General features: G+C 47.7%; 1 protein-coding gene across 2 annotated transcripts; it reads left to right on the forward strand.

Moving 5' to 3' along the window:
* The first annotated feature begins 1,717 nt into the window (after nucleotides 1-1,717).
* myh7ba (myosin, heavy chain 7B, cardiac muscle, beta a) lies at nucleotides 1,718-23,122 on the forward strand. Of its 2 annotated transcripts, XM_060068710.1 has the most exons (44): nucleotides 1,718-1,744; nucleotides 2,073-2,205; nucleotides 2,431-2,534; nucleotides 2,752-2,895; nucleotides 3,270-3,426; nucleotides 3,716-3,743; nucleotides 3,951-4,047; nucleotides 4,687-4,710; nucleotides 4,833-4,925; nucleotides 5,216-5,279; nucleotides 5,464-5,562; nucleotides 5,657-5,760; nucleotides 5,894-6,032; nucleotides 6,301-6,419; nucleotides 7,193-7,342; nucleotides 7,607-7,777; nucleotides 7,900-8,079; nucleotides 8,174-8,306; nucleotides 8,405-8,484; nucleotides 8,938-9,025; nucleotides 9,263-9,380; nucleotides 9,507-9,630; nucleotides 10,510-10,646; nucleotides 12,172-12,427; nucleotides 12,850-13,092; nucleotides 13,362-13,538; nucleotides 13,864-14,009; nucleotides 14,132-14,222; nucleotides 14,425-14,814; nucleotides 15,501-15,627; nucleotides 16,436-16,554; nucleotides 16,673-16,869; nucleotides 16,968-17,151; nucleotides 17,264-17,429; nucleotides 17,693-17,817; nucleotides 17,933-18,048; nucleotides 18,196-18,388; nucleotides 18,589-18,792; nucleotides 18,925-19,050; nucleotides 19,174-19,344; nucleotides 19,432-19,536; nucleotides 19,656-19,751; nucleotides 22,603-22,740; nucleotides 23,010-23,122. In XM_060068710.1, the coding sequence occupies exons 2-44, from the start codon at nucleotides 2,109-2,111 to the stop codon at nucleotides 23,019-23,021; spliced, it is 5,832 nt and encodes a 1,943-aa protein (XP_059924693.1). In that variant the 5' UTR covers nucleotides 1,718-1,744; nucleotides 2,073-2,108; the 3' UTR covers nucleotides 23,022-23,122. The 2 variants fall into 2 exon arrangements, with proteins under 2 accessions (XP_059924693.1, XP_059924694.1); XM_060068711.1 differs by lacking the exons at nucleotides 1,718-1,744; nucleotides 2,073-2,205; nucleotides 2,431-2,534; nucleotides 2,752-2,895; nucleotides 3,951-4,047 and having other exon boundaries at nucleotides 3,342-3,426.
* Nucleotides 23,123-24,568: the final 1,446 nt, after the last annotated feature.

Genomic DNA, 24,568 nt, shown 5'->3' on the forward strand with positions numbered 1-24,568 from the left:
GTGTGTGTGTGTGTGTGTGTGTGTGTGTGTGTGTGTTTGTGTGTGTTCGTGAGAACTTATTTAAAGCCCGCAGCTCTGGGGACTTTTGGAGCCCTCTCTCTCCTCATGTGTTATCAGCATGCCAGCCTTAACAGTGCAGCGAGTGACATAGTACATAAAGCAGCCTCCTGCGCCTGCTGTGAAGAGCCCCTTGTCCCAGAATAGCACGGATAGCCCTCTCTATCTCACTGATGCCCCGGGAAAGCTTCAGCCATCAAGGCAACACCTCCATGCCGCCCAGGCACCCGATAGACCACAGACACAGACATGGCTCCCTGGCGTCTCTTCAAACAGTCGTGGTTTGGTTTGGTTCGCCGGGGAATTAAATATATTCATCAAGGCACCTTGGTGGGGTCGGCAGTCACAAAATAGTCGCCGGTGGTCGAACCATTAGGAGGAGAAGGAAAGACGATTCTTGTAGAGTCATCTACTCCCAGTCCTTTTCACATGCTTTTACATACTGACGACATGCTACAACGCACACGCAGTGGCACTTTAGCGTGTTTGACAAAAGAGTTTGTGAACAGTGTATCTAGCCATCAAGAATGCTGGACTCTGGCTTTTGTCTATTCTGAGAAACCATAATAACTCTGTCCCTCTCTCTCTCTCTCTCTCCCTTCTACCCTGCTCTCATTCAAGGCACCAACTTCTCCCCTTGTACTGAAGGTCAGCTCTGGTGGGGCCACAACGTGAGAGGCTCAGTCCTCACATTCTGTGCATTATAATCGATAGTCCCCCTCGATCCAAAGCAACAAGGCCCCTCACCGATGAGGCACGCTGCCCGTTACAGAGGGGGGGGGGCAACGTGCTTCGTCCATGGTTCCAATTGTGGCCGTCGTTAGGCTTTATGAAACTAGTAAGGTTCAAGCTTTGACAAGGCACCGTGCTATTTGAAAAACACTACCTTTATTCTATGGGATGTCTTAAATCGATGGATTGACGAAGAACCCAGAATGAGCTGCGTGGCCGTACCCTATCTTGTGGACGGAGTGCAGTCGGCCATTTTCTATTGCGAGACGTTTCTCTCTATAAATATTATGGGATTTATTTATAGGAGCATGTTTAATACATGCACGGCCCCTGAAATAATCGCTTCTTGAGTTGCATCCTCTGTGGCCACACACAATAGCAAAGTTCCCTGTTGACACATCAAGAAGACAAGACACCAAACACTTACTCATCAGATCCCTGCCAGTCAAAGTCACAGTCGTTACTTCGAAATAGATAGGGCTCTTATAAATACCATCCATTACACGTCACTCTGTACTTCAGTTTAAACTTATTAGTGAGTTTTCTATTAATTATTATTGTCTATATTATGAAACAATACTGGTATTTAAGTCCTAGATTTTCAATGTTTTCATTCAATAAAATAGACAAATTACTCATGTTCACTGATAAGTGCTCAACAAAAGACAGAATTTAAAAAACGCTCATTCATGGATGCTTGTGTGGAGCCCTCCCTCGCGGTGTGTGTAGTGCATAAATAACAGGGCTGTAAAAATAGCCGGCATGGGTTTAGCGCAATGATAAAAACGTAGCTTTCCTTTTGTGTCAATTGAGACACGCGGTCACCACCAATAGGCGTTGGAGGAGGTGGCATATGCTAATGAGAGACACTTTTCCACTGATCTTGACCTTGACGAACACAATAAATAGGGAGCACGCCTCACTTAGTTGTTTATTTCGTTGTGGGCGCCCCGAGGTCAGTTCTCAACTTTGGATTTGTGTTTTAGGTCGCGCTGTACGCATTGCGCGCGTGTTGGGTGACATGTCAGCTGTTTTTACGAGGTCCATTTTTTATTTGCAGTCGAACTCTGCCCACTGGTGCCATTTAATGCAATCTATTTCTCCCTGGAAACAGTGGATTTAAATATCAAAAGTACTGTAGACTATTTAGTGAGCCCCTCTAGGCTTTATTTCAATCATGCCTGCTGCTGAACTAAATTTTCCTTTTACTGGAGAAGCAGAAGAAGACATTAACACATTACGCAAAATGTGATCTAACGCAAATGTCTATTCTCTTACCAAAGGAGTTCCTGAAGCTAACTGTCCCATTGGAGACCACCATGTCTCGCTTTGACACCAACATGTTTGGGGAGGCTGGACCGTTTTTGCGTAAAACGGATTTAGAGTTGATGGCTGCGCAGGGCATAGCTTTTGACGGTAATCATTGAATATTCAAACTGCTCTGTGAACTTTACGGTGTGTGTTTGCATGTTTGTGTATGTGGTTTGTGGATAATTTATTAGACTATTTGTTGTATTGCAATGAATCACTTTCATCTGATTCTTACAATTGTTCACAGAGTAGATCATCTCCGAACCAATCGTTTGTGGGGGATATAGCCTGAAGTTTCATAATGTACTAACACGTCCAATGCGCCGTTAGGTAAGAAGCGCGCATGGATCCCGGATGAGAAGGAGGCCTACGTCGAGGCGGAGATCAAAGGACTGGACGGCGACAAGCTCATCGTCGAGACCAAGGACGGCAGGGTAAGAAGAACTTTCTACCTCCCAAATTGATTATTTTTTCCTCGTTATTTGTTTAATTTAATTTAAGGTGTTCATAATTATTTGTTGAATTCAAAAAAATGTAAACGAATGATCATATCATTTAAAACTCAATGACACACATCTTATTTTCTTTAATTGACTGGATACGATATGAAAAAGCACAGTATCTGAAACTACGTTAAACCCGCTCCTCCAGACCCTGTCAGTGAGAGACGGGGACATCCAGCAGATGAACCCTCCTAAGTACGACATGATGGAGGACATGGCCATGCTGACCAACCTCAACGAGGCTTCGGTCCTCTTCAACCTGCGCCGCCGCTACGCCTCCTGGATGATCTACGTCAGTACCTAAGACTCCTGCTCCGCCCAACATGGATTAACGTCCAAATTCATTCAAATTCACAATGCTGAATTAATCCTTAGATATTCGATTTGGTCACAATTGCTCTTCTCAAAATAATAGAAATAGAGAATATGAGGTCAAATATAGGTGATATGTGAGAATATAGCCTATATGAGATATTATAAGTAAAAAAACACTTGCAACATAGTCTAACTAGCAATAGTCTAATAGTATATCTCAACACTTTATTTTGAGGTTTTTTTTCTGATAGCCTTACTTGGGCAACTCTTTGGTAATTTTTTAATGAAACAGTTGCAGGGTGTCTTAAACTCACTGCGCAGGGTTTTAAAGTGTGACTTGTGTTCCTCCAGACCTACTCGGGGCTCTTCTGCGTGACAGTGAACCCGTACAAGTGGCTGCCGGTCTACACGCCGCTGGCGGTGGCCGCCTACAAGGGCAAACGCCGCTCTGAGGCCCCGCCCCACATCTACGCCATCGCCGGTAACGCCCACAACGACATGCTGCGCAGTGAGTGCACGCACAGTTACACACTCACATTAGGGTTGGAATGCTTTTTAACATTTGAATTTTTGCACCCCTTGTAAAAGTTTTCGGGGGCCTTTTGGATTTTTTCCCAGGCTCATTTTACCAAAAGAGGGGAAAACCCTTATTTATTCTATATCGCATGACCAATATTCAGTAACTCCAAATAAAACAAAAATCTGGACACGGATGCAGAGTAAAAACCCTAACACACATACACACACAGACGATCACATGCACACAAATAAAACCATGTGTTTAATTCTTTTTTCAGATCGGGAGAATCAATCCATGCTCATCACGTAAGTTCACAACGCAGTAACGACTCGACACGTTCTGATGTCTGTTTTTTTTTTTTAAAACATGAATCCGGTGTCTACTCATTTTTTCTTTTTCTTCTTCTTCCTTTTTGTCTTGTAAAGAGAGACAGTGTAAAGCTCCGGTTTTACACTTGGCAACGTTATAACGTATCCACGCTTTTAATGCTATTTTTTTACACTGAACTATAGCGGAGAATCTGGTGCTGGCAAAACTGTCAACACGAAACGTGTCATTCAGTATTTTGCCAATGTGGCCGCGCTGGGCGATGGGCCGGCTAAGAAAGGAGTAAGGCCCTGGAGGCACTTCCTGTGTTACCCACCCCGCCCCAACCCCTTCCTCTGGCTGCTTTTCGCCAACGTTTTTTAAATGGTGTTCTCCCTCTCTTTGGTCCCAGGAACCCCCTGCGTGAATTCCCTTTGAATCTTTGCCCGTACCTTTTCATCATGGAATGACAAAATGGCGGTTGGTCGCCGCTCATTACCCCCGCATAGTCCTCATGGAGCTCCTCCATCCCAACGGTTGATTTATTCACCCTCCCTTCATCTTCTCCTTCATCGCTCTGCTGTTCTCGACCCTCCTTAACAATGACCTCCCAGAATTTTCCATCTTCACATTTTTGAGTTTTGATTTTTTCTTTGTTCCCCTCTATTTTTCTGCCTGATTTTTCCTGTCCCTTTTTACCTTTCATATATAATGAAATGTATGTACTTTTGGTATTTTTTAATTTTTATACCAAAAAGGATCCGTTCATGGTATTAAATTAGGTGGTAAGCTAAGTTATAGGGCTGTTGGTGCTAAGCTAATTTAAATGTATTTTTATTGGAATTTTCACTATTATAATATATAATATATAATATATTATATATTATATACACAATGCAATTCAAGCAGAAAATAATTGTTTTACTGTATTTTTCCTCTTAGCTGAGCCACGCCACCAAAGCAGGGGTGAGTTGAATATTCAATGTGAATAAACCTTTAACGTCAACACTTTAGCCTACGACATGAACCATGTATTAGAGGTGATTCCTGCCACGTGTAATAACATGTGTGTGTTTGTTTGAACCCAGGGCACACTGGAGGACCAGATCATTGAGGCCAACCCGGCCATGGAGGCCTTCGGCAACGCCAAGACTCTGCGCAACGACAACTCGTCCCGCTTTGTGAGTACACCTTCTGGATATTTATACATATAAGTACACATTTGTATAATCTTCCTTTAAATCTGAATAATGGGGCTTTTGGTCAGTGAGGCAAACTAAGGTTTTCCCTAACATTTGTAAAATTGCCCTGAAAACTTTCCAAAATGCAGCTGAAACATAATATAGCAGAGCAAAATACACCCTTCTTAAAATAAAGTGTCCTACTTTTATGCATGTATATAACATAATATAGCTTTACACATATGATCTGATCATTACAATTAATCTATAATCTGCATTGCTTCACACAGGGCAAGTTTATCAGGATCCACTTCGGACAAACTGGCAAACTGGCCTCCTCTGACATCGACATATGTGAGTTAATATAATTTGTGTTTGAAATTGTAAATAATTATACTTGAAGAAAATACTTTAGTTTTTTCTTCATCACACGTTAATACTTTGTAATAACGTGTGAATAACAAAGTTTTCACACGGTTTGTCGTGCTCTTCTCCACGCATCCTGACGCACACAATCCTCTTGTCTATCACACCACAGATCTTCTGGAAAAATCCAGAGTGATATTCCAGCAGCCGGGCGAGCGCAGCTTCCACATCTACTACCAGATCATGTCTCAGAGGAAACCCGAACTTCTCGGTGAGTTTGGCCTGATTCCAACCGCCACGGACACCATGACATGCAGTCGCCTTGGAAACTAAAACTAGAACCGTTGTGGCGGTCCTCCACACAGACATGCTGCTGGTCTCGACCAACCCCTACGACTACCACTTCTGCTCCCAGGGAGTGACCACCGTAGAGAGCATGGACGATGGGCAGGAGCTGATGGGCACCGACGTAAGGCTCTACCTTCTTCCCTCGCTTTATTGTTAAAAGAAAGAGGAGATAACCAAAGGTGAGGCGGGTGGTTCAGCGGCAGAGCGCTGATCTCAGGTCCCGGCCTCCCTTCCTGTCACTCTCTCCCCTGCAGCACGCCATGGACATCCTGGGCTTCCTGCCCGAGGAGAAGTACGGCTGCTACAAGATAGTGGGCGCCATCATGCACTTTGGCAACATGAAGTTCAAACAGAAGCAGCGTGAGGAGCAGGCCGAAGCAGATGGCACTGAGAGTAAGCACCGTCGGCCGTGGATAGGATAGCTTAGTGGACAGGGTATGTGGCTCTCGGCTGAAAGGAACTGGGTTCGATCCATTAACGTCCACTACCTAGCTGTAAGGATACCAGAGCAAGAGCCCCTAACCTTCTCTCTGCTCCATAATAACTTGGGCCGTAATCACAGAAAGCCGCTTGGCATGATGACAATTCAAAGATAGAATTGAGATTGTCAGTAACCCTTGGAAGTTAAAGTGAGCTGACCTACTCGTTTTGTTTCCCCCAGTCGCCGACAAGGCCTCCTACCTGATGGGCGTTAGCTCAGCGGATCTCCTCAAGGGGCTGCTGCACCCCAGGGTGAAAGTGGGCCACGAGTACGTGGTGAAGGGGCAGAACGTTGAACAGGTGGGGCGACAGAACAGAGCTGAATATACTTATACTTGCTCGCTAACCCGTCTTACCCTCTGTAGTGTTGTACTTATTATCCCAAAGACAATGGATTCTCTTTATGGAGATACAGAAGGATACCCTCACACCTTATGATTACTAAATTAAATTAGAATTTAAACTGTTCATATATTTGTGTTATAACCATTGCATAGTTTAAAGTACGAAATATTTAGAGGGCTTGTGTGTCAGTGTTATTCAGAACAATGAGACACTAATTATATATCATACGGGCTGTCTGAAGTGATGACATTGTTTGAATAATTCCGTTGTCCATTCTGTTTTAACATGGAAAACAAATTAAACGTGAAGTAAAGCAAAGATAAAAGGCCTCAATACAAACAATGCAGCAAACCCATGAACTATTCCCATTGACACATTCGCCGTGCAGATGAGGGATTTCAATTTGATGCAGACAAAGGAATCAGTTGGCATTTGCAGAGCTTCCGTCTCTCCACCCCGCGATAATCGCCCCGTGACAATGGCCTCGCTCCTTAAAACCCCAACAGCGTTACCTCACTCACCTCTCCCACAAACACTCTTGTATGTGGTTACCAGGCAACAGAGGCCATCCATGTGAATAACGGCCATGTCCTTCGTGTGCACACACGTGTCTGTGTGTGTGTGTGTGTGTGTGTGTGTGTGTGTGTGTGTGTGTGTGTGTGTGTGTGTGTGTGTGTGTGTGGGTGGGTGGGTGGGTGGGTGGGTGGGTGGGTGGGTGGGTGTTGTAGGTGAACTACTCCGTTGGCGCTCTGGCCAAAGCCACGTACGACCGAATGTTCAAATGGCTGGTGGGCCGCATCAACCGAACCCTCTACACCTCTCTGCCACGCCAGTACTTCATCGGAGTGCTGGACATCGCTGGCTTCGAAATCTTCGATGTAAGTCGCTTTTTATACTTAAATGTGTCTTTACAATTGACTTGATTTCCTAATAATGTACCGCATAGGAGAAAATGGAGGGTAGTTCTGGCACAAAAACACATCTTCAGCATTCAGTTTTCTGTTGGCGCCCCGTTTTTCCTCTTTTGTTTGGTGAATTGTAGTATTCTGACGAGACAACAGGCCTCGTTGGTGTCCTTGTTTTCAGTCCTTTGTCATTTCCTATGGCTTGCCCTGAACTCCTATTTCTTTCCCCTGTCACAGCTGAACAGCTTTGAGCAGCTGTGCATCAACTTCACCAATGAGAAACTGCAACAGTTTTTCAACCACCACATGTTCGTCCTGGAGCAGGAGGAGTACAAGCGAGAAGGCATTGAATGGACCTTCATCGACTTTGGCCTCGACCTGCAGGCTTGCATCGACCTAATCGAAAAAGTACTAAAATGCATCGTTACTCTCAGTCGACAGGCTTTACAACCTGGCCGCTTGGCTCGTCTGCGGTCACCAGTCACTCTTTGAAATATTACATTTTTTTGGGGTTTATTTGTTGTGTTCAGCCACTGGGCATCATGTCCATCATGGAAGAGGAGTGCATGTTCCCCAAGGCCACCGAAAGCAGCTTCAAGGCCAAGATGTACGACAATCACATCGGCAAGTCGCCCAACTTCCAGAAGCCTCGGCTGGACAAGAAGCGCAAATACGAGTCCCACTTTGAGCTGATGCACTATGCCGGGCAGGTGAGTGTGGCCCCGCACACACGTCCACTTCATTCATAACAACCAAGACGGTTGTCATGGTGAGACTAACGGAGCTCCACGTGTGGCTACGCAGGTACCGTATAACATCATGGGCTGGCTGGAGAAAAACAAGGACCCTCTGAACGAGACGGTGGTCCTCTGCTTCCAGAAGTCCTCCAACAAGCTGCTGGCCAGTCTGTATGAGACCTTCATCGGCTCAGACTCAGGTACAGGGAAAGTCAGAAACACTCTGGGCTTTGCATCACAAAAATAGTAAGATGATTGTTTTAGTCCATGCACCTCACTTCATCTGTTGGATGTTCAGTTGCAGTGGATCCCAAGCCAGGAGTGAAAGAGAAGAGGAAGAAGGGGGCGTCTTTCCAGACGGTCTCCCAGCTTCACAAGGTAATACATGCAAATATATTGAATCCTACTTTAATTACCACTACTGTATACCTATGACTAAGTACACCATCATCAAGTATCTAACATAGTATGGGAAAAGTAGATCTATGAATGTGGATGGATGTATTATACTGTAAGGGGGATGGTAATTCCTACGGTCCCTACCAACCATCTCGGAGGGAGGCAGTTAAGACTTGCAGTGATGTTTAGGGCATTGATCACATGAACATCACTTTAAGTCTGTGCTGGCTCCCCTCTCCATCTACACCATGGCAACCGTGTGAGGTAAACACAGTGTCTGGACAACGGCATCACATCTCATGTTAAGAGAGAGTGATAGGACAAGGTTATGTCGGTGTGTTACAATGTTGTGTTGGTGAGTCATAGTCAGGTGACCGGTGGATGAATGATCTGTTCATTTCTCATTGGTGTCGTTGCGTTGTCGGTCCACAGGAGAACCTGAACAAGCTGATGACCAACCTCCGCAGCACCCAGCCCCACTTTGTGCGTTGCATCATCCCCAACGAGTCCAAGACTCCAGGTACGACTCCCATCACTACTGCAGGTTTCAGTTCACAGCAGGCTATGGGGGTTGCGGTACTGCACCTTTTGAACTAGTTGACAAAGTTATGGACAATAACCAGCATAGTCAGCACCACCAGGACCTATTCGAATACACCCGCCAACCAATGAACCAATTAGAACAGAGAGCCAAAGAACTGTGTTAACAGTAAACCTAGCTGGCGTAGGGCTGATGTGAGAGACCCTGTTCCTGCAGGGATCATGGACTCCTTCCTGGTCCTGCACCAGTTGCGCTGCAACGGCGTCCTGGAGGGCATCAGGATCTGCAGGAAGGGCTTCCCCAACCGCATCATCTACGCTGACTTCAAACAACGGTGAGACGGGCCCCCCGCACCCCCACGTCCTCTGGTCTGACCCTACCAGCACCTCCTCGTGTTGTGTGAACGCAGTGACGCCTTCAGTCGCGTCATGTGATGGACGTTCTCCGTTTCACGCAACAGATACCGCATCCTGAACCCACACGCCATCCCAGATGACAAGTTTGTGGACAGCAGGAAAGCCTCCGAGAAGCTCCTGGCCAGCTTGGATGTGGACCACCACCAGTATAGATTTGGCCACACCAAGGTATGTAGCCTCGACGTTCGTTTGATACAGCGGGTGGCATCGTGATTCAGCTCCCCTGGGTGGTATTACGGCAGGTACCTGCTCAATAACGGTTTGAAATGGATCCGGGCTAATTAAGGAGGCCTATTGACTGGTGAATGAGGAAGACCTTGTTTTAAACGCCAAACTTCATTTTTAACTCTCCCACATGACCTTGACCCTCGGGCTTACTTCATCGCCACATTGGTTAAAGGTTAAGTTGGTCGATTTTTTGAGCCTAAATATAAACAGATTCCTGCATACCTGAAATACCCGAGCTGTAAATAAAAGTGACCTCTGAGCCATGTGATGGCTAAAGGCAACATTTTCACATGCGTACTTCACTTAGTATAACGTCGTATAATTAGAGGGAACAGGGTGTGTTCCAATGAGTCTTGAAGGGAGTCCAAAGTGTATTTGTAGCTTTTGATATTATTTTACAGTCCAAAACAACAATGTCAAGCCTCTCTTTCTCGCTGAGTAAGGGGTCACCCGCCGTTGAAAATGTTAACCAATAAATAGATAGGCTCATTCAGGCACTTTGAACACTGTCTGGATATAATCATGTGCCGAGAGGACCCATGTCATTCAAAAGTCATTCAAAGCTTTATCTGATTGCTATACTGCTTATTCCATCCAGCAGAGGCCTTTACCCTAAGCACCTTACAGTGAATTATATTAAATCAATAAATAATATATTAAATTCAGGTAAAGGATCAGGTCAAGAGTCACCATCCTGCTGAAGACCTGTGCTTTACAGCTAAACCGCGGACAATGGATCATGTGAACCCACAACCGTATCATGGTCTGACACCCTGTCCGCTCACTGATCTGGGGCGTCCCTCCCGTGTCCCCCTCCAGGTGTTCTTCAAGGCCGGGCTGCTGGGCGTCCTGGAGGAGCTGAGGGACGAGCGTCTGGCCAAGGTCCTCACACTGCTGCAGGCCGCCAGCCGCCGCAGGGTCATGATGACGGAGCTGCTGAGGATGATCGAGAAGAGGTGAGGGAACACACTCTTATTAAGGCGGGCGTCTAAAATGGTGGATCAGGGCTTTGAACACTGAGCCTCCGGTGTTCTGTTCCCCGCTGCGACCGCCCCCCTGTGGGACTCACACACACGCGCTGCGGATCAAAGCGTCCATCAGACCGCATCTGATACATTGTACGACACCCACCCGCCCCGGTTGTAAACCCGACGGCGGGGGGGGGGGGGGGGGGGGGGTGGCCTGCTCGGTAATCCCCTGCCGCATGGGATCGCCATAGATCCCATACGGCTCGGGGGGGGGGGGAGGAGCAGAAACACGCCAGCAATGCAAATGAACTGCCCTGGTGGCTGTCTCGCGACAGGTTCAATAGCAACACGATCGGCCGCCCGTCACACAGCACACACCTTCCCTCCCCCGGCAGCGGAATGCGCGGCATGCGAGGGGCCGTGTTGTCGGAGTGTGTGTGGCGTGCGCTCGGCCTTTTATGGTTCCGCCGTGGCATGCGTGTGGCCCCTTTGGTCGTAAGGCCGGCGGTGCCTTGTCCCCGTCCCCGTCCCCGTCCCCCCCCCTCACCCTCACCTCTCTCCCATCGCTCGCCCACCGGGCAAAAACAATGCCGGCGGTGTCCTCAGAGCCAGGTGCCGACATGTGTCAGGAGGCGGCAGCTGCCGGCGGCCTAAAAATATGTGGCGGCGGCCGCCCTGGCCCCTTTGTCCTGGCGCCTGCGCCTCAGAGGGAGCGCATTGGTGGGATGTATGGCGCGCAACAAAGGATTAGACCCCGGGGCGGCCTGACAGGTGGCGCTCGGGTCCCAAATAAACACTGAGGCGCTCACCTTTGGAGAGGCCCCGTCGACCCCTGGTCATGTCAGAAACGCCATGCGATTCTGACATGACCCCCCCCCCCCAACCCCCCGCCCCGTGTCCCAACCCAAATTTAGACTCCCCCGGACCACCTCTACGCCATGCGGGCTGCTCCGTCCCCTTCGTGTACTTGTACATGCACACACACTGGTAGTGCTGGCGTGGCCGACCCACTGTGGTTTCCATACACCAATAGGTCCCACTGGTAGCCCGACGATGGGACCTTATGATGAACTATGAGCCTGGCAGCACTGGGTGTGTCCTATAAGATCTCCAAAGAGGCATATTTGGTGGCATGGATATAGGGACAAGATCAGGCTGACGTCCAAAGAAACACATGAGCACATGTTTGAGGGCATCTGAACCCCCAGGAGATAAGGTCAGGTTGTTAAGCTCCTCGATACTATTTGTTGTTTTAGCAATACCCTATTGCACATCACCCTCAATGGTTAAGTGAATCTTAGGTGAGGGCGTTTTTTTGTAAAGCACTGTAAGCACTCACAGGGGTAAGAAATCAGGATCAAATCGAATGCGTACAACATAAAGTAAATCTCCAGTATATAAACCCCGTTGTAAAGACATGCATTCTAAATAAAGTCAGCGCCGATTGTAAAGGCTTTCTCTGCTCTGATGATCCATCCTCCTCCTCCTCCTCCTCCTCCTCCTCTTCCTCCAGGGATGCCCTGGGGATAATCCAGTGGAACATCCGATCGTTCAACGTGGTGAAGAACTGGCCCTGGATGAAGCTCTTCTTCAAGATCAAGCCCCTGCTGAGGAGTGCCGCCAGCGAGAAGGAGCTGGCGGCCCTGAAGGAGGAGATGAGCCGGCTCAGAGAGGCCCTGGACCAATCAGAGGTCAAGCGGAGAGACGTGGAGGAGAGGCAGGTCAGCCTGACCCAGGACAAGAACGACCTGTCCCTGCAGCTGCAGGCGGTAAGAGGAGCTCTCTCAGGCCTTTAGACACCTCTTCACCTCCGGAGCCCCCAAGGTGCCCCCTTAGAGTAACAATCCAATAGATTGATGACATGGGGTCGGCTTGCAAGCCTTCTTTTGGCCCCTGCTGCCTCGCAAAGCAAAACCCTCAACAACTCTTACTTGCACTGAACATCCAACATTTATACTACTCGTATCGTTTACATGGATGTATTGTACCCTATCAAATGCTGTTTAATGTTTTTCCATCCCATATTTGTGTATTTATCACCGTCCAGTTCTTTCAGCTTTGACTATTTAACATCAGGGATCCATAAAGTTCATTTATTATTGTAACATTTTTAACCCAGTCAATCCAAAACATCAAGCCACCAATCAAAAGCAGTTCTCATGAGTTCCCCCCCCTCCTCTGATTGGTCCAGGAGCAGGACAACCTGGCGGACGCGGAGGACCGCTGCGACCTGCTGATCAAGACCAAGACCCAGCTGGAGGCGCGGCTGGAGGCGCTGCTGGAGCGGCTGGAGGAGGAGGAGGAGACGGGCGCCAGCGTGCTGGCCAAGAAGAGGCAGCTGGAGGACGAGGGCGCCGAGCTGAAGAAGGACCTGGATGACCTGGAGCTCACCCTGGCTAAGGTGGAGCGGGAGAAGCACGCCACGGAGAACAAGGTGAGGGGCTTCATTGATCACAGGCAGGAGGGTCACAGCAGGCCCAAAGGTTCTGGGTTTGAACCCCGATGTCTGCGGTATCATCCTTTGTATCCCTTGAGCGAGATAACCTAGCGCCTACCTGCTCCTTAATAACCTGGACTAAAGTCACGTCGGATCAAGGAGTCTGCTGAATGACAAAACAGTACACAGGACTGAACAGTGATAGTGATCACACTGAACCAACTAGCTTCCGCGGTCTCCTAACCCTCTCACTGCGTGTTCCCCAGGTGAAGAACCTCGCGGAGGAGATGGCCGTCCTGGACGAGACCATCGCGAGGCTGACCAGGGAGAAGAAGGCCCTGCAGGAGGCCCAGCAGCAGAACCTGGAGGACCTGCAGGCCGAGGAGGACAAGGTCAACTCCCTGACCAAGACCAAGGCACAGCTGGAGCAGCTGGTGGAAGACGTGAGTCGACTGACCTCAAGTCCACACTCCGGTCACCTCCAACGGGTTTCCATTGCACAGCAATAGATCAATCACATACAATCACATAGTGAGAGACATTTTCAAGCCCAGATTCAAATGATAATATGAGCCGTCGTTCGACGATTCAAAAGTGGAAGGAGAAGATATAAAATACGAGTTGATAAATAAGTAATACACTTTTCCATGGCATCCATCGCGCAGAATGCTGATGCTGTAATACGTTTTGATGACGGTGAGGTTTCTTTCATTGGTACCTTTGTTACCCTCATATCTGATGCATCGGTTGGATGTCTCGACAATACAGCTGGAGGGCTCCCTGGAACAGGAGAAGAAGTCTCGCATGGAACTGGAGCGCTTTAAACGCAAGCTGGAGGGAGACCTGAAGCTGTCCCTGGAGTCCGTCATGGACCTGGAGAACGACGGGCAGCAGCTCCAAGAGCGGCTGAAGAAGTAAGAGTACTCTGCATGAAGAGGAAGATCACAGGAGACAGAAGGGTGGCTTTGGAAAGCACTTCTAAAATAAACTGCTGCTTCACCGAAGGGTACTCCCCTCTCCTTCCTGTGTGCATTAGAAACGACTTTGAGATTAATGGGATGAGCACAAAGCTTGAGGAGGAGCTGGCCTCGATCATCCAGCTCCGAAAGAAGATCAAAGAGCAACAGGTATGACAGAGATTGACTTCAGTTTGCCCTGTGAACCCTTTAACAGATCAAGTACATCCACTCACTCACTCACTCACTCATTACCGTATTGCAGTGACACTTCTGACCGACGTTCAGTCCCAGCCCTTGTCTCCATCCCCACCCCTCAACACCCCCGTCAGTGCCTCTCATCTACGTTCGCCGCCTCCGTCCCCGCCCGCAGGCTCGGGGGGAGGTGCTGGAGGAGGAGCTGGAGGAGGAGCGGGCGTGCCGGGCCAAGGTGGAGAAGCTGCGCGCGGACCTGGCGCGGGAGCTGGAGGAGCTCAGCGAGCGCCTGGAGGAGGCGGGCGGCGCCACCTCGGCGCAGGTGGAGGTGAACAAGAGGCGCGAGGCCGACTTCCAGAGGCTGCGGCGGGACCTGGAGGAGGCGCTGCTGCACCACGAGGCCACGGCGGCCGCGCTGCGCAAGAAGCACGCGGATGGCACGGCGGAGCTGGCGGAGCAGGTGGACAGCCTGCAGCGCATCAGGCAGAGGCTGGAGAAGGAGAGGGCCGAGGCCAAGATGGAGGCAGACGACCTCCACGCCACAGTGGAGCACCTGTCCAAGGGCAAGGTAGAGAGAGAGAGAGAGAGAGAGAGAGAGAGAGAGAGAGAGAGAGAGAGAGAGAGGGAGAGGGAGAGGGAGAGGGGAAGGGGAGAGAGAGAGAGAGAGAGAGAGAGAGAGAGAGAGAGAGAGAGAGAGAGAGAGAGAGAGAGAGAGAGAGAGAGAGAGAGAGAGAGAGAGAGAGAGAGAGAGAGAGAGAGAGAGAGAGAGAGAGAGAGAGAGAGAGAGAGAGAGGGAGAGGGAGAGGGAGAGGGAGAGAGAGAGTGCGAGAGAGAAAGAGAGAGAGAGAGTGAGTGAGTCAGGGGTGAGAGAGAGGGAGAGAAAAAGAGATAGAGAGTCAGGGGAGAGAGAGAGAGAGAGGGGAATAGAGAGGGTGAAGAGATAGAGAGAGGGAGAGAGAGAAAGAGATAGAGAGTCAGGGGGGAGAGAGAGAGAGAGAGAGAGAGAGAGAGAGAGAGATGGAGAGAAGGAGAGAAGGAGAGAGGCATGAATAGAAAATATTTCCCTTGCAGTTATAAAAGTATATAATATATATAAAAGTTATTCTGTCGTTTGTTCACACAAGCAGCAAAAGATTGCTGATGGTATGAGGGATAATATAAGGGATAATCATATCACAACACACCCATTCAAGCAAGGGTTATACTTCCATTATATTTTTCAGTCCATACTCACTCTCTCACTCCCCTCCCCAGATCACCTCAGAGAAGACATGCCGTCAGTTTGAGGACCAGATGAATGAAGCCAAGGCCAAAGCAGACGAGCTGCAGAGACAGCTCAACAACTCCATCAGCCAGAGGGCCAGAGCTCAAGCAGAGAGTGGTAAGGGACTGTGCAGTAGCTGCACAGCAGCTGTGTCTATGTTAAGGCAGGTTGATGCTCGATGCTTCTATGAAATAATTGCTAGCCCTAACCTGGCTTGGATGCACTCAAAATTATAAACAAACTGAAACACAATCAGTTTGCTTTTGCTTATGAATTATGTATGTCATAACTGTGCACATGCACAACAATAAAAATTTCAAATTATATGAAAGCTGAGGCTCCACTTATTCCAACAGTCCATACCATATCCCTCTGTGAGTAAAACTTGTTCGTAGTTGTTGACATCAATGTATAGTAGCTGGAGAGGATTTCAGAGGAATAGGTAAGTTGTCTTCAATCAGAACTCATGTTCCTCATTGCCATCTGGTGCCCATATGATGCAATTGCGATTGTGTGGCTTGGTTTCATTCAATTATCTTCACCCTGGCCTTTCAAAATTGTACAATGACCTCTCAGGATTTGTACCCGTTTGTGTCTCATAAAGTTTGTATTTTCATTTGCATCTATTTCCCCTAAAACCTCACTATCTTTGCTCTTCTTCACTTTATTGCCATCAAATATTGATGCCAGCTACTCATCAGATCATGCGCTATGGTCCTATAGGGCTAGAGGGCTGCCAACCGATAATGCACTAGGTGGAAATAAATCCAATGCATGGCATAGATTTCAGGCGTAAATTAAATCTTCCAATAATATACTGTGTCTTGCCCTTGCAGTACCATAGCATACTCTTAATCAAATAGAAGTAGTGTGTATTTAGCTTCAGACCGTCCCTCCTTGACACATGTGTTTTTACTGTGTTTAGGTGAGCTTGGCAGGAAGCTGGAGGATCAGGAGTCTGTGCTCACTCAGCTACAGCGCACCAAGAACTCCTTCAGCCAGAACACAGAGGAGCTCAAGAAACAGCTGGAGGAGGAGTACAAGGTGAGCTTCAACCAGACCCACTCTGACCCCTCTCTGAGGAGCCCTCACCGGGAATGTGTTTGCTTCTATTTGCTGCATTAACAACCGTTCGCTGCTGTCCTTATTGATCTCCCTTTAGGCTAAGAACGCACTGTCCCACGCGCTCCAGTCCTCCATACACGACTGCGAACTCCTCCGGGAGCAGTATGAGGAGGAGCAGGAGGCCAAGGCGGAGCTCCAGAGGGCGCTGTCCAAGAGCAACGGCGAGGTGGCCCAGTGGAGAACCAAGTACGAAACCGACGCCATCCAGAGGACCGAGGAACTGGAGGAGGCCAAGTGAGTCTGCACCACGTTGGTCTACCCTTTGGCCCTAATGGGGGCAAACCGTGTGGGAGAGTGGACGATGACGTGGTTCTGTTCTGCTTCTCCGTCAGGAAAAAGCTTGTGGTGCGCCTCCAGGAGGCTGAGGAGATGGTGGAGGTGTCCAACGCCAAGTCCTCCTCTCTGGAGAAGACCAAGCACCGGCTGCAGTCTGAGATCGAGGACCTCGCCATTGATGTGGAACGAGCCAATGCTGCAGCCGTTGCCCTTGACAAGAAGCAGCGTAACTTTGACAAGGTGGCTGACTTTCCCTCGAGTATTACATATTTTGGGTGAAACATATATTTCCTCTTACTCGTACAACGCTTTTAAATTTATAACAAAAGCTTGCTTGTGTCACGTCTTCCAGGTGCTGTCGGAGTGGAAGCAAAAGTATGAGGAGTGCCAAGCTGACCTGGAGGGTGCCCAGAAAGAGTCCCGCGGTCTGAGCACGGACCTTTTCAAGCTCAAGAACTCCTACGAAGAAGCCCTGGATCACCTGGAGACCATGAAGCGGGAGAACAAGAACCTCCAGGGTACCTGGATAGCTCCACTTTCTTGCCTACCCTGAGAATACCTGCCGGTCATCAGTAGCACCTGCTGTATAATAGCACTTGAACTTAAAGGCTATAGCCTTCACATTATTTTGATCCCAATCAACAGCCCATAAAGTATTGATTCTTGATCTCCAATCTCCATAATAGCCCAAACTCTTTTGTTTAACAATAACAATCAATGTCCCGATGCTACAAATATTTCCAGCTGTTAACAAACCACTGTTTTTTATCTCATCCCATAGAGGAAATAACTGACCTGTCAGATCAAATCTGCCAAGGAGGGAAAACCATCCACGAGTTGGAGAAGATTAAGAAGGAGCTGGACATCGAGAAATCAGAGGTCCAGGCTGCGTTGGGGGAGGCTGAAGTAAGCCTCTGATTAGATCCTCACGGTGTTCTTCCCTTCTGGTTCACCATTGGTCAGTAGTTTGCTAGTTTTAAGTTGAGCACAGAGGAGGCTTATCAGGCTGTGTCTCTGGAAGGGCACCCTGGAGCACGAGGAGAGCAGGACCCTGCGCATCCAGCTGGAGCTCAACCAGCTGAAGGCCGATATCGACCGCAAGCTGGCCGAGAAGGACGAGGAGCTCGACAACCTTCGGTGAGGTTACACGACCAGTTCCTCATCACACACCCATTCAAGATTCTCCTAGACACCATTGAGCAACATTTCCTTTTATGTTTCACTATCCAATTATCAGTTTTGTATTCGTCCATCACCTTATGCCTCCGTTTCCCCACCATCCAGTCGAAACCACCAGAGGTCTCTGGAGACCATTCAGGCCAGCCTGGAGGCTGAAACGAGGTCTCGCAACGAGGCGCTGCGCCTGAAGAAGAAGATGGAGGGAGACCTGAACGAGATGGAGCTGCAGCTCAGCCAGGCCAACAGGCATGCAGCTGAATCCCAGAAACTGCTGAGGAACCTGCAGGTCCAGATAAAGGTGAGGTTATTCGGAGGCCAAACTAGATACCTGGATGGATCAGAACCTGGGTGTAGATACGTCAAGGTTATGATCTGTTATGATCCCTCAGTGTACGGTATTTTGAGTAGGGAGGAAGTATCAGCAGTCCATATCTTGAACCTGACGCACGCACGGTTGAAACACAAGCATTAATCACACGTCTGCGATGCGATCTCCAGGACGTCCAACTTGAGCTGGACGAGACCCTCCACCAGGACGAGGAGCTGAAGGAGCAGACGGCCATGACGGAGCGACGCAACGGCCTGCTGTCCGCCGAGGTGGAGGAGCTGCGGGCCCTGCTGGAGCAGAGCGAACGTGCCCGCAAGCTGGCCGAGCAGGAGCTCCATGACTGCAGCGAGAGGGTCAACCTCCTGCACGCCCAGGTACGTCAGGGACAGGCGGGGAGATGTGGAGAGAGAGAGGGGGGGGGGGAGACAGGGTCACAGAGGCTCACAGTAAGAGTTTAGTAGAGACTGAGGGGGGTACAAACAGCTGGTCTGTCTTGTTTCCACCAGAACACCGGGCTGATCAACCAGAAGAAGAGGCTGGAGAGCGATCTGACCCTGCTGTCTGGGGAGGTGGACGACGCCATGCAGGAGGGCCAGAACACGGAGGAGAAGGCCAAGAAGGCCATCACTGATGTAAGCAGCACCCTACGAAGCAGAGCGAAATCAACATCGGGCTAGTGGCATGATTTGCCACTGTTATTACTTGAGTAAATCTTCCCCTTGCATGTTAACATATTGAACCGGTTCATCTTTCAGGCGGCGATGATGGCGGAAGAACTGAAAAAGGAGCAGGACACAAGCTCTCACCTGGGGAGGATGAAGAAGAACCTGGAGCAGACCATCAAGGACCTTCAGATGCGTCTGGACGAGGCGGAGCAGATCGCCCTCAAGGGGGGCAAGAAGCAGATCCAAAAGCTAGAGAAAAGGGTAAGGGCTTTGTTCACCACTATGACTTTGACCTCTATTTGCTCTGCTGATAAAGCTGATTGATCATGTATTGCCTGATTCTTATAGGTCAAGGAGGTTGAGGCGGAAGTGGAATCTGAGCAAAAGAAGAGCGCTGACTTGCAGAAGGAAGTCCGCAAGTCTGAGAGGAGAATCAAAGAGCTCAGCTACCAGGTAAACTACGAAGTTACTTCACTGCAGCCAGGAATCTAACATAGGATAACATACTGGTTAAATGATCTGCGGACAAGAATCCATGTGTGATGATGTTTTTCCCTCTGCTGTGGATCCAGACCGAGGAGGACAAGAAGAACCTGGTTCGTCTGCAGGACCTCATAGACAAGCTGCAGGGCAAAGTGAAGAGCTATAAAAGGCAGACTGAGGAAGCGGTAAATCCACCTCAAGATAATATACTTCTATTACACAACAATTTCCTTGATCACTTTTATGAATGAGCTGTACACTACCCAAGATATATACAAGACAGGTAGGGCATTGAAGTTGGTTTACAGTGTCCCCGATCAAACTCTAGTCTCTTGTCTTGTGAATGAATAAATAGTGAAAGGAATGTTGGAATAATAGTAGTCAAGGTCATCAGTAGAAACAATGGTAGCTAGTGAGTTACAAAATGAAGGCACTACTGGAGGCGTTCAAAATGAAAGCCATTTTTCAAGCCCCTCCAAATGGTGAATGGACTGCATTGATATAGCACTCTTCCAGGGGCGTTGCTAGACCTAGAGTTTTACTGGGGCACAGGCCCCCAACTGCCAACATTTTTTTTTTTAACGTGTGCACAATATGAAATATATGGATACAGAAGGGTATGTACGAGCTTCAAAATTGTTGTCACTGTCATACTGTAGGCTATATTAAAGCACTGGTAAAGGTAAAGACGCAAAGATGGATTCATGAGTACCGTACAATTATATTTATTTAAACACATACACATCTCAAAGATTTACAAATAAGGTAACTGACAAATAAACAAAAAGTCTCTTTATGACCTTCACCTCTTTATCAGGAGAAGTCTACACATCTATATTTATTTAGAAGCTGTGTGGAAACAGCATAATTTTGCCAGAACGACATGTACTAAAAAGGCAAGAAACAAGGTTTAAAACTAATAGAATTTCTGACTTAAGGTGAGGTGGCTCATTGCCACCAATCAACCTGGAAAATGTTATAGAACCATCAAAGCTCTTAAATTAAACTAAATAAGGCCATACACTACTGCATAGAGCCTTTTTAAATGATTATTTTTTCACTATTAAGCTGTATCGCCGCGCCTTCATGGTGGCAAAGCGGTCAATAACGTGGCTTTGACTCACTTTGCATGGTTGCTCCTTTTCAATGGACAAAAGAGAAAGTTGGTGAAGCCTTCCTTGCCCCATGGTTGACCTAAGCCAGGTGTGGAGCCTTCTCGACACACTGAAAGATCGCTCACAACTACAACTGTTTACAGGAATTGTGAGTGCAATGATCTGAATTATCTGTGTCAATGTTGGGATCATTGTTGGATCCAGTATGTTAAAAACACCCTGTATATCGATCATTTCCTTTTTTGTGTTAAGGAAGTTTTTGTCTAAAACTTCCTCAAGTTTTGAAGACAGACAATTTTTCATTCATTATTCATTTTCCGCGTGTGTGCGTGCACGCATGGTGTGCGTGCACGCATGGTGTGTGTGTGTGTGTGTGTGTGTGTGTGTGTGTGTGTGTGTGTGTGTGTGTGTGTGTGTGTGTGTGTGTGTGTGTGTGTGTGTGCTATAAAACTACAGGCTACAGACGCTCAGTATTGAAAACTGGTGCTAATTATGTGGGCAACATTCTTTAACAGCAATCAAGTTGTCATTGTTTGTGTCAAACAAGTTGTGAATTTGTTGTAACGTTAAAAAAGGAGATGAGTTACTCTGGGCTTTTTCCAGCTCCCGTGGTTTCCAACGAAACATGATCAACAAAAAAACAAGGAATTGAAAGCTACTTACAATATGCCTAGGTTACATTAATTTCCCCTGATGGCAGCAATGTTCCACTTTCAGCTGGAATTCACGGTACATCAAAACCACGTGTCTTCTTTAGATTTCAGTTCCCTTTATTTATTCACACAGTTCAGCAGCGGCATTTATTCAGAATCAGAGCCCAAATTAAAGCTGCATTTAGGGCGACTATCACTACCCAGCAGAAAAATAGATGCACTATAAATGGTTTTGTATAGCAGTCACGAACATGAGCATAGTTGTGGAAATGCTGGTGTTAGAAAACATAGTTGACGGGAATTAAAGTGCTGCACATCGACTGTACAAATGTAGATTATTCATCACAAGAATTTTAATTCAGAAATCGAATAGGCTAATAAACTCTGAACTCTTCATTTAAGAAGGTTCTCACCAGTCATTTGTCGCCTGGTCGCAGTGTCGAGTTTTTTTTTTTAAAGTAGTTCACTAGTCGTAGCGTGCAAATAAATTGCAGTGTCAGAATTCTGAGAATTTTGTCAGCATTCAGATTTCCCAGAATTCTCTTACACTGCAAATTAAAGCGCTACTACTAGCAAACTAGTTTCAGCGTGACTGGAGAGAACTTCCTTAAATTAACCTTTAATGCTAGATTTGCATCAACGCTATTGTGTGAATTAGTATGGTTCTCTTTCATGGAAGCCGGAAGTGGGAGATTCCTTATTTTTTTTACCATTATTGTTTTATTAACAAATTTCTCCTACAGGGGATTGATAAAGTTCTATCTAGACTATTGAACAGAAAGAAACACTTGGTCATACTTTACACACTTTCAGAAGAGTCACGTGGACGAATCCGTAAATAACTGATTTTTTTCATTGGTTGTTGCGTTAAATCTTACCCAGATACAATAGGGCTATTTTCTGATTGGCTTTTATGTAGCCCCTTTCGTTTTTTGATTGGCTGGTAAGAGGCAGGCTCGACTGAAGACTCCCGAGGCAGCAGGAGATGCACTTGATGAATCCTGCCGATTCCATAGCGAGAGCGGCGCTTCTGCAGATGAATTTAATAATGATCAATGGAATTTTACTGGGGCACTGGAGACTTTTACTGGGGCACGTGCCCCAGTAAAAAGGGGCTGACGACGCCTATCCTGTGGCCCCTCAAAGCGCTTCACAATTCACAGAGCGGGCGTCACAGACACGTTGCTCTACTGTGGGAACAGCTACCCTCCCGGACTTCATCTTATTCATGGTTGTTTCCCTCTCTGACCCCCCCTCCCAACATGAAGGAGGCACAGGCCAACGCCAACCTCGTCAAGTCTAGGAAGCTCCAGCACGACCTGGGCGACGCGGAGGAGCGGGCCACCGCGGCCGAGGCGCAGGTCAACACGCTGCGCGTGCGCACCCGGGACCAGGCGGCGAGCAAGGTCGGCACGCCATCACCGCCCTGGAACGCATGTGATGCTGCGTCACCCTGCAGGACTGCATGACCTTTGGTGGAATTATGGGTTAAAATTAGCCCCATGGGTTCCAGGACTAGAATACCCCGATAAATTTAGCACGGGCCAGATGTAATCCCCGAGTTAAAACGAGTTCCACGCGGCGAGGCTCGTCGTGTGATGTCAGGGGCGTGGTGGCGGGCGCCTAAGCCCCAGTATGTGGTTGCTAATAAACAGCTCCGCCTCATGTGTTGCAGCACGCCGAGTGATGTGCCGAGGATGACCGCAGTCTCCAAACATATCGCCGGGACCCGGCCGGAGGCAACAGCTGTGAAGATGAATCCAAATAAATGACTTCAGATCCTTTAAACACGCCCAACTGTTTGATTTTTTTTTTTTTTTTAACATCTCTTTTAGTGTCCTTTCTTATTTTTTGGGATTACAGGATTAAAATTACAAGACAGGAAGGAGATTAAGAATTATTCTTTTTTATACTTTTTTTTATTCTTTTTTATGTATTTCACAAACAAGTTGTTAAACAAAAGGAAAATTAAATATTTAATATCAGCATGTGGAGGTTAGAAAAGCAGTAGGCAGGTGGTGGGTGAGATAATGGTAGATAAAAATACAAATAAAAACTGCTGTCCTTTGTGCTAGTGTGTTATCAAAAGTACGGATGTGTCAGAAGGAGCTATCGTGATGGTGTACCAGTGTTCCAAAATGCTAAGTGAACACCTTTTGAAAGTCAACCATGAGCTTCCACCGATTACTTCAAGCAAAAGGCAAATGCTACAAAAACACTATTAATTTATGCTACAGCATGAAAATGTCTTGTCACCACCACCACAGTAGAACTACCGCAGTTCTCTTGGGTTTAAAATACAACACCAGGATGTCAACAAGGACAGTATCTTATCATACAATATGACATTAATGCAGGCCCAGCTTAAAATCACCATCAAAACTGCTAAAAAACCCTGCTGCTATATCTTGCTACTTGACAGAATTCAAGCCATCAAAAAGCACCCGCGATGCAGCATGTTAGGCCACAGGTTTGAGTGTCAAGTGAGACCATATACGCTCAACGGGTGAAATAAATAAAAGGCCATTTGGCATCAAAAGCAACTCGAGATGCAGTTCCGACGTAGCATGTCAAGGGATCCAACCAAACTGTATTCTGAGCCTAGGCAAAGCAACAGTAGTTACGTACGGCCTCTCCCTGACAAGCGGTATCGCTGCTAGAAGCAGCCGGTACCCATAACATTCCCCCGCCTCGGCCAACGGCTCCGTTGTTATTTTTGGCCAGGGACACAACTCTATGACTCAGAAAAATGACTGCTTAACCATACACTAAAATGACATGAACAGCACACAAGAACGGCATTTGGTTGAAAGGGAGAAAAATAGGAACCGGTCTAGAAATCTCCAAAAGCACCCCGATGGAGACTACTCCAAACAATAATGAACACGTGCGCACTCAGAGGAAGAGCCGTAGGTCATGCTCAATGGTTAACCGGACTATAGTTGACACTACTGGGGGTGCTTTTCTACGGTGAGAACGCCTTGGTACAATCATAGTGGTGGAGTCAGCGGAGCACCGCTGATGTACTGAATGGGGGCGGTGTGTGCATACGTCGGCTGTAGTGTTTGGAATGAGGTAGGTCATCTCAATCGCTTGCTGTTGCCGGGATTGGAGTCCTTAATAAATCGTTAAGACGCAAAGGCGCCGTTGCCCATTACAGTTCAAATGTGCACAAGTTTAAAAGGCTGAAGGGGTCCGAGGCAGTCAGCCAGGCCTGTTTACCCCTTTTAAATC

Source organism: Gadus macrocephalus, chromosome 13 (genome assembly GCF_031168955.1).
Source record: "Gadus macrocephalus chromosome 13, ASM3116895v1".
In the NCBI taxonomy this organism is placed as follows: Eukaryota; Metazoa; Chordata; class Actinopteri; order Gadiformes; family Gadidae; genus Gadus; species Gadus macrocephalus.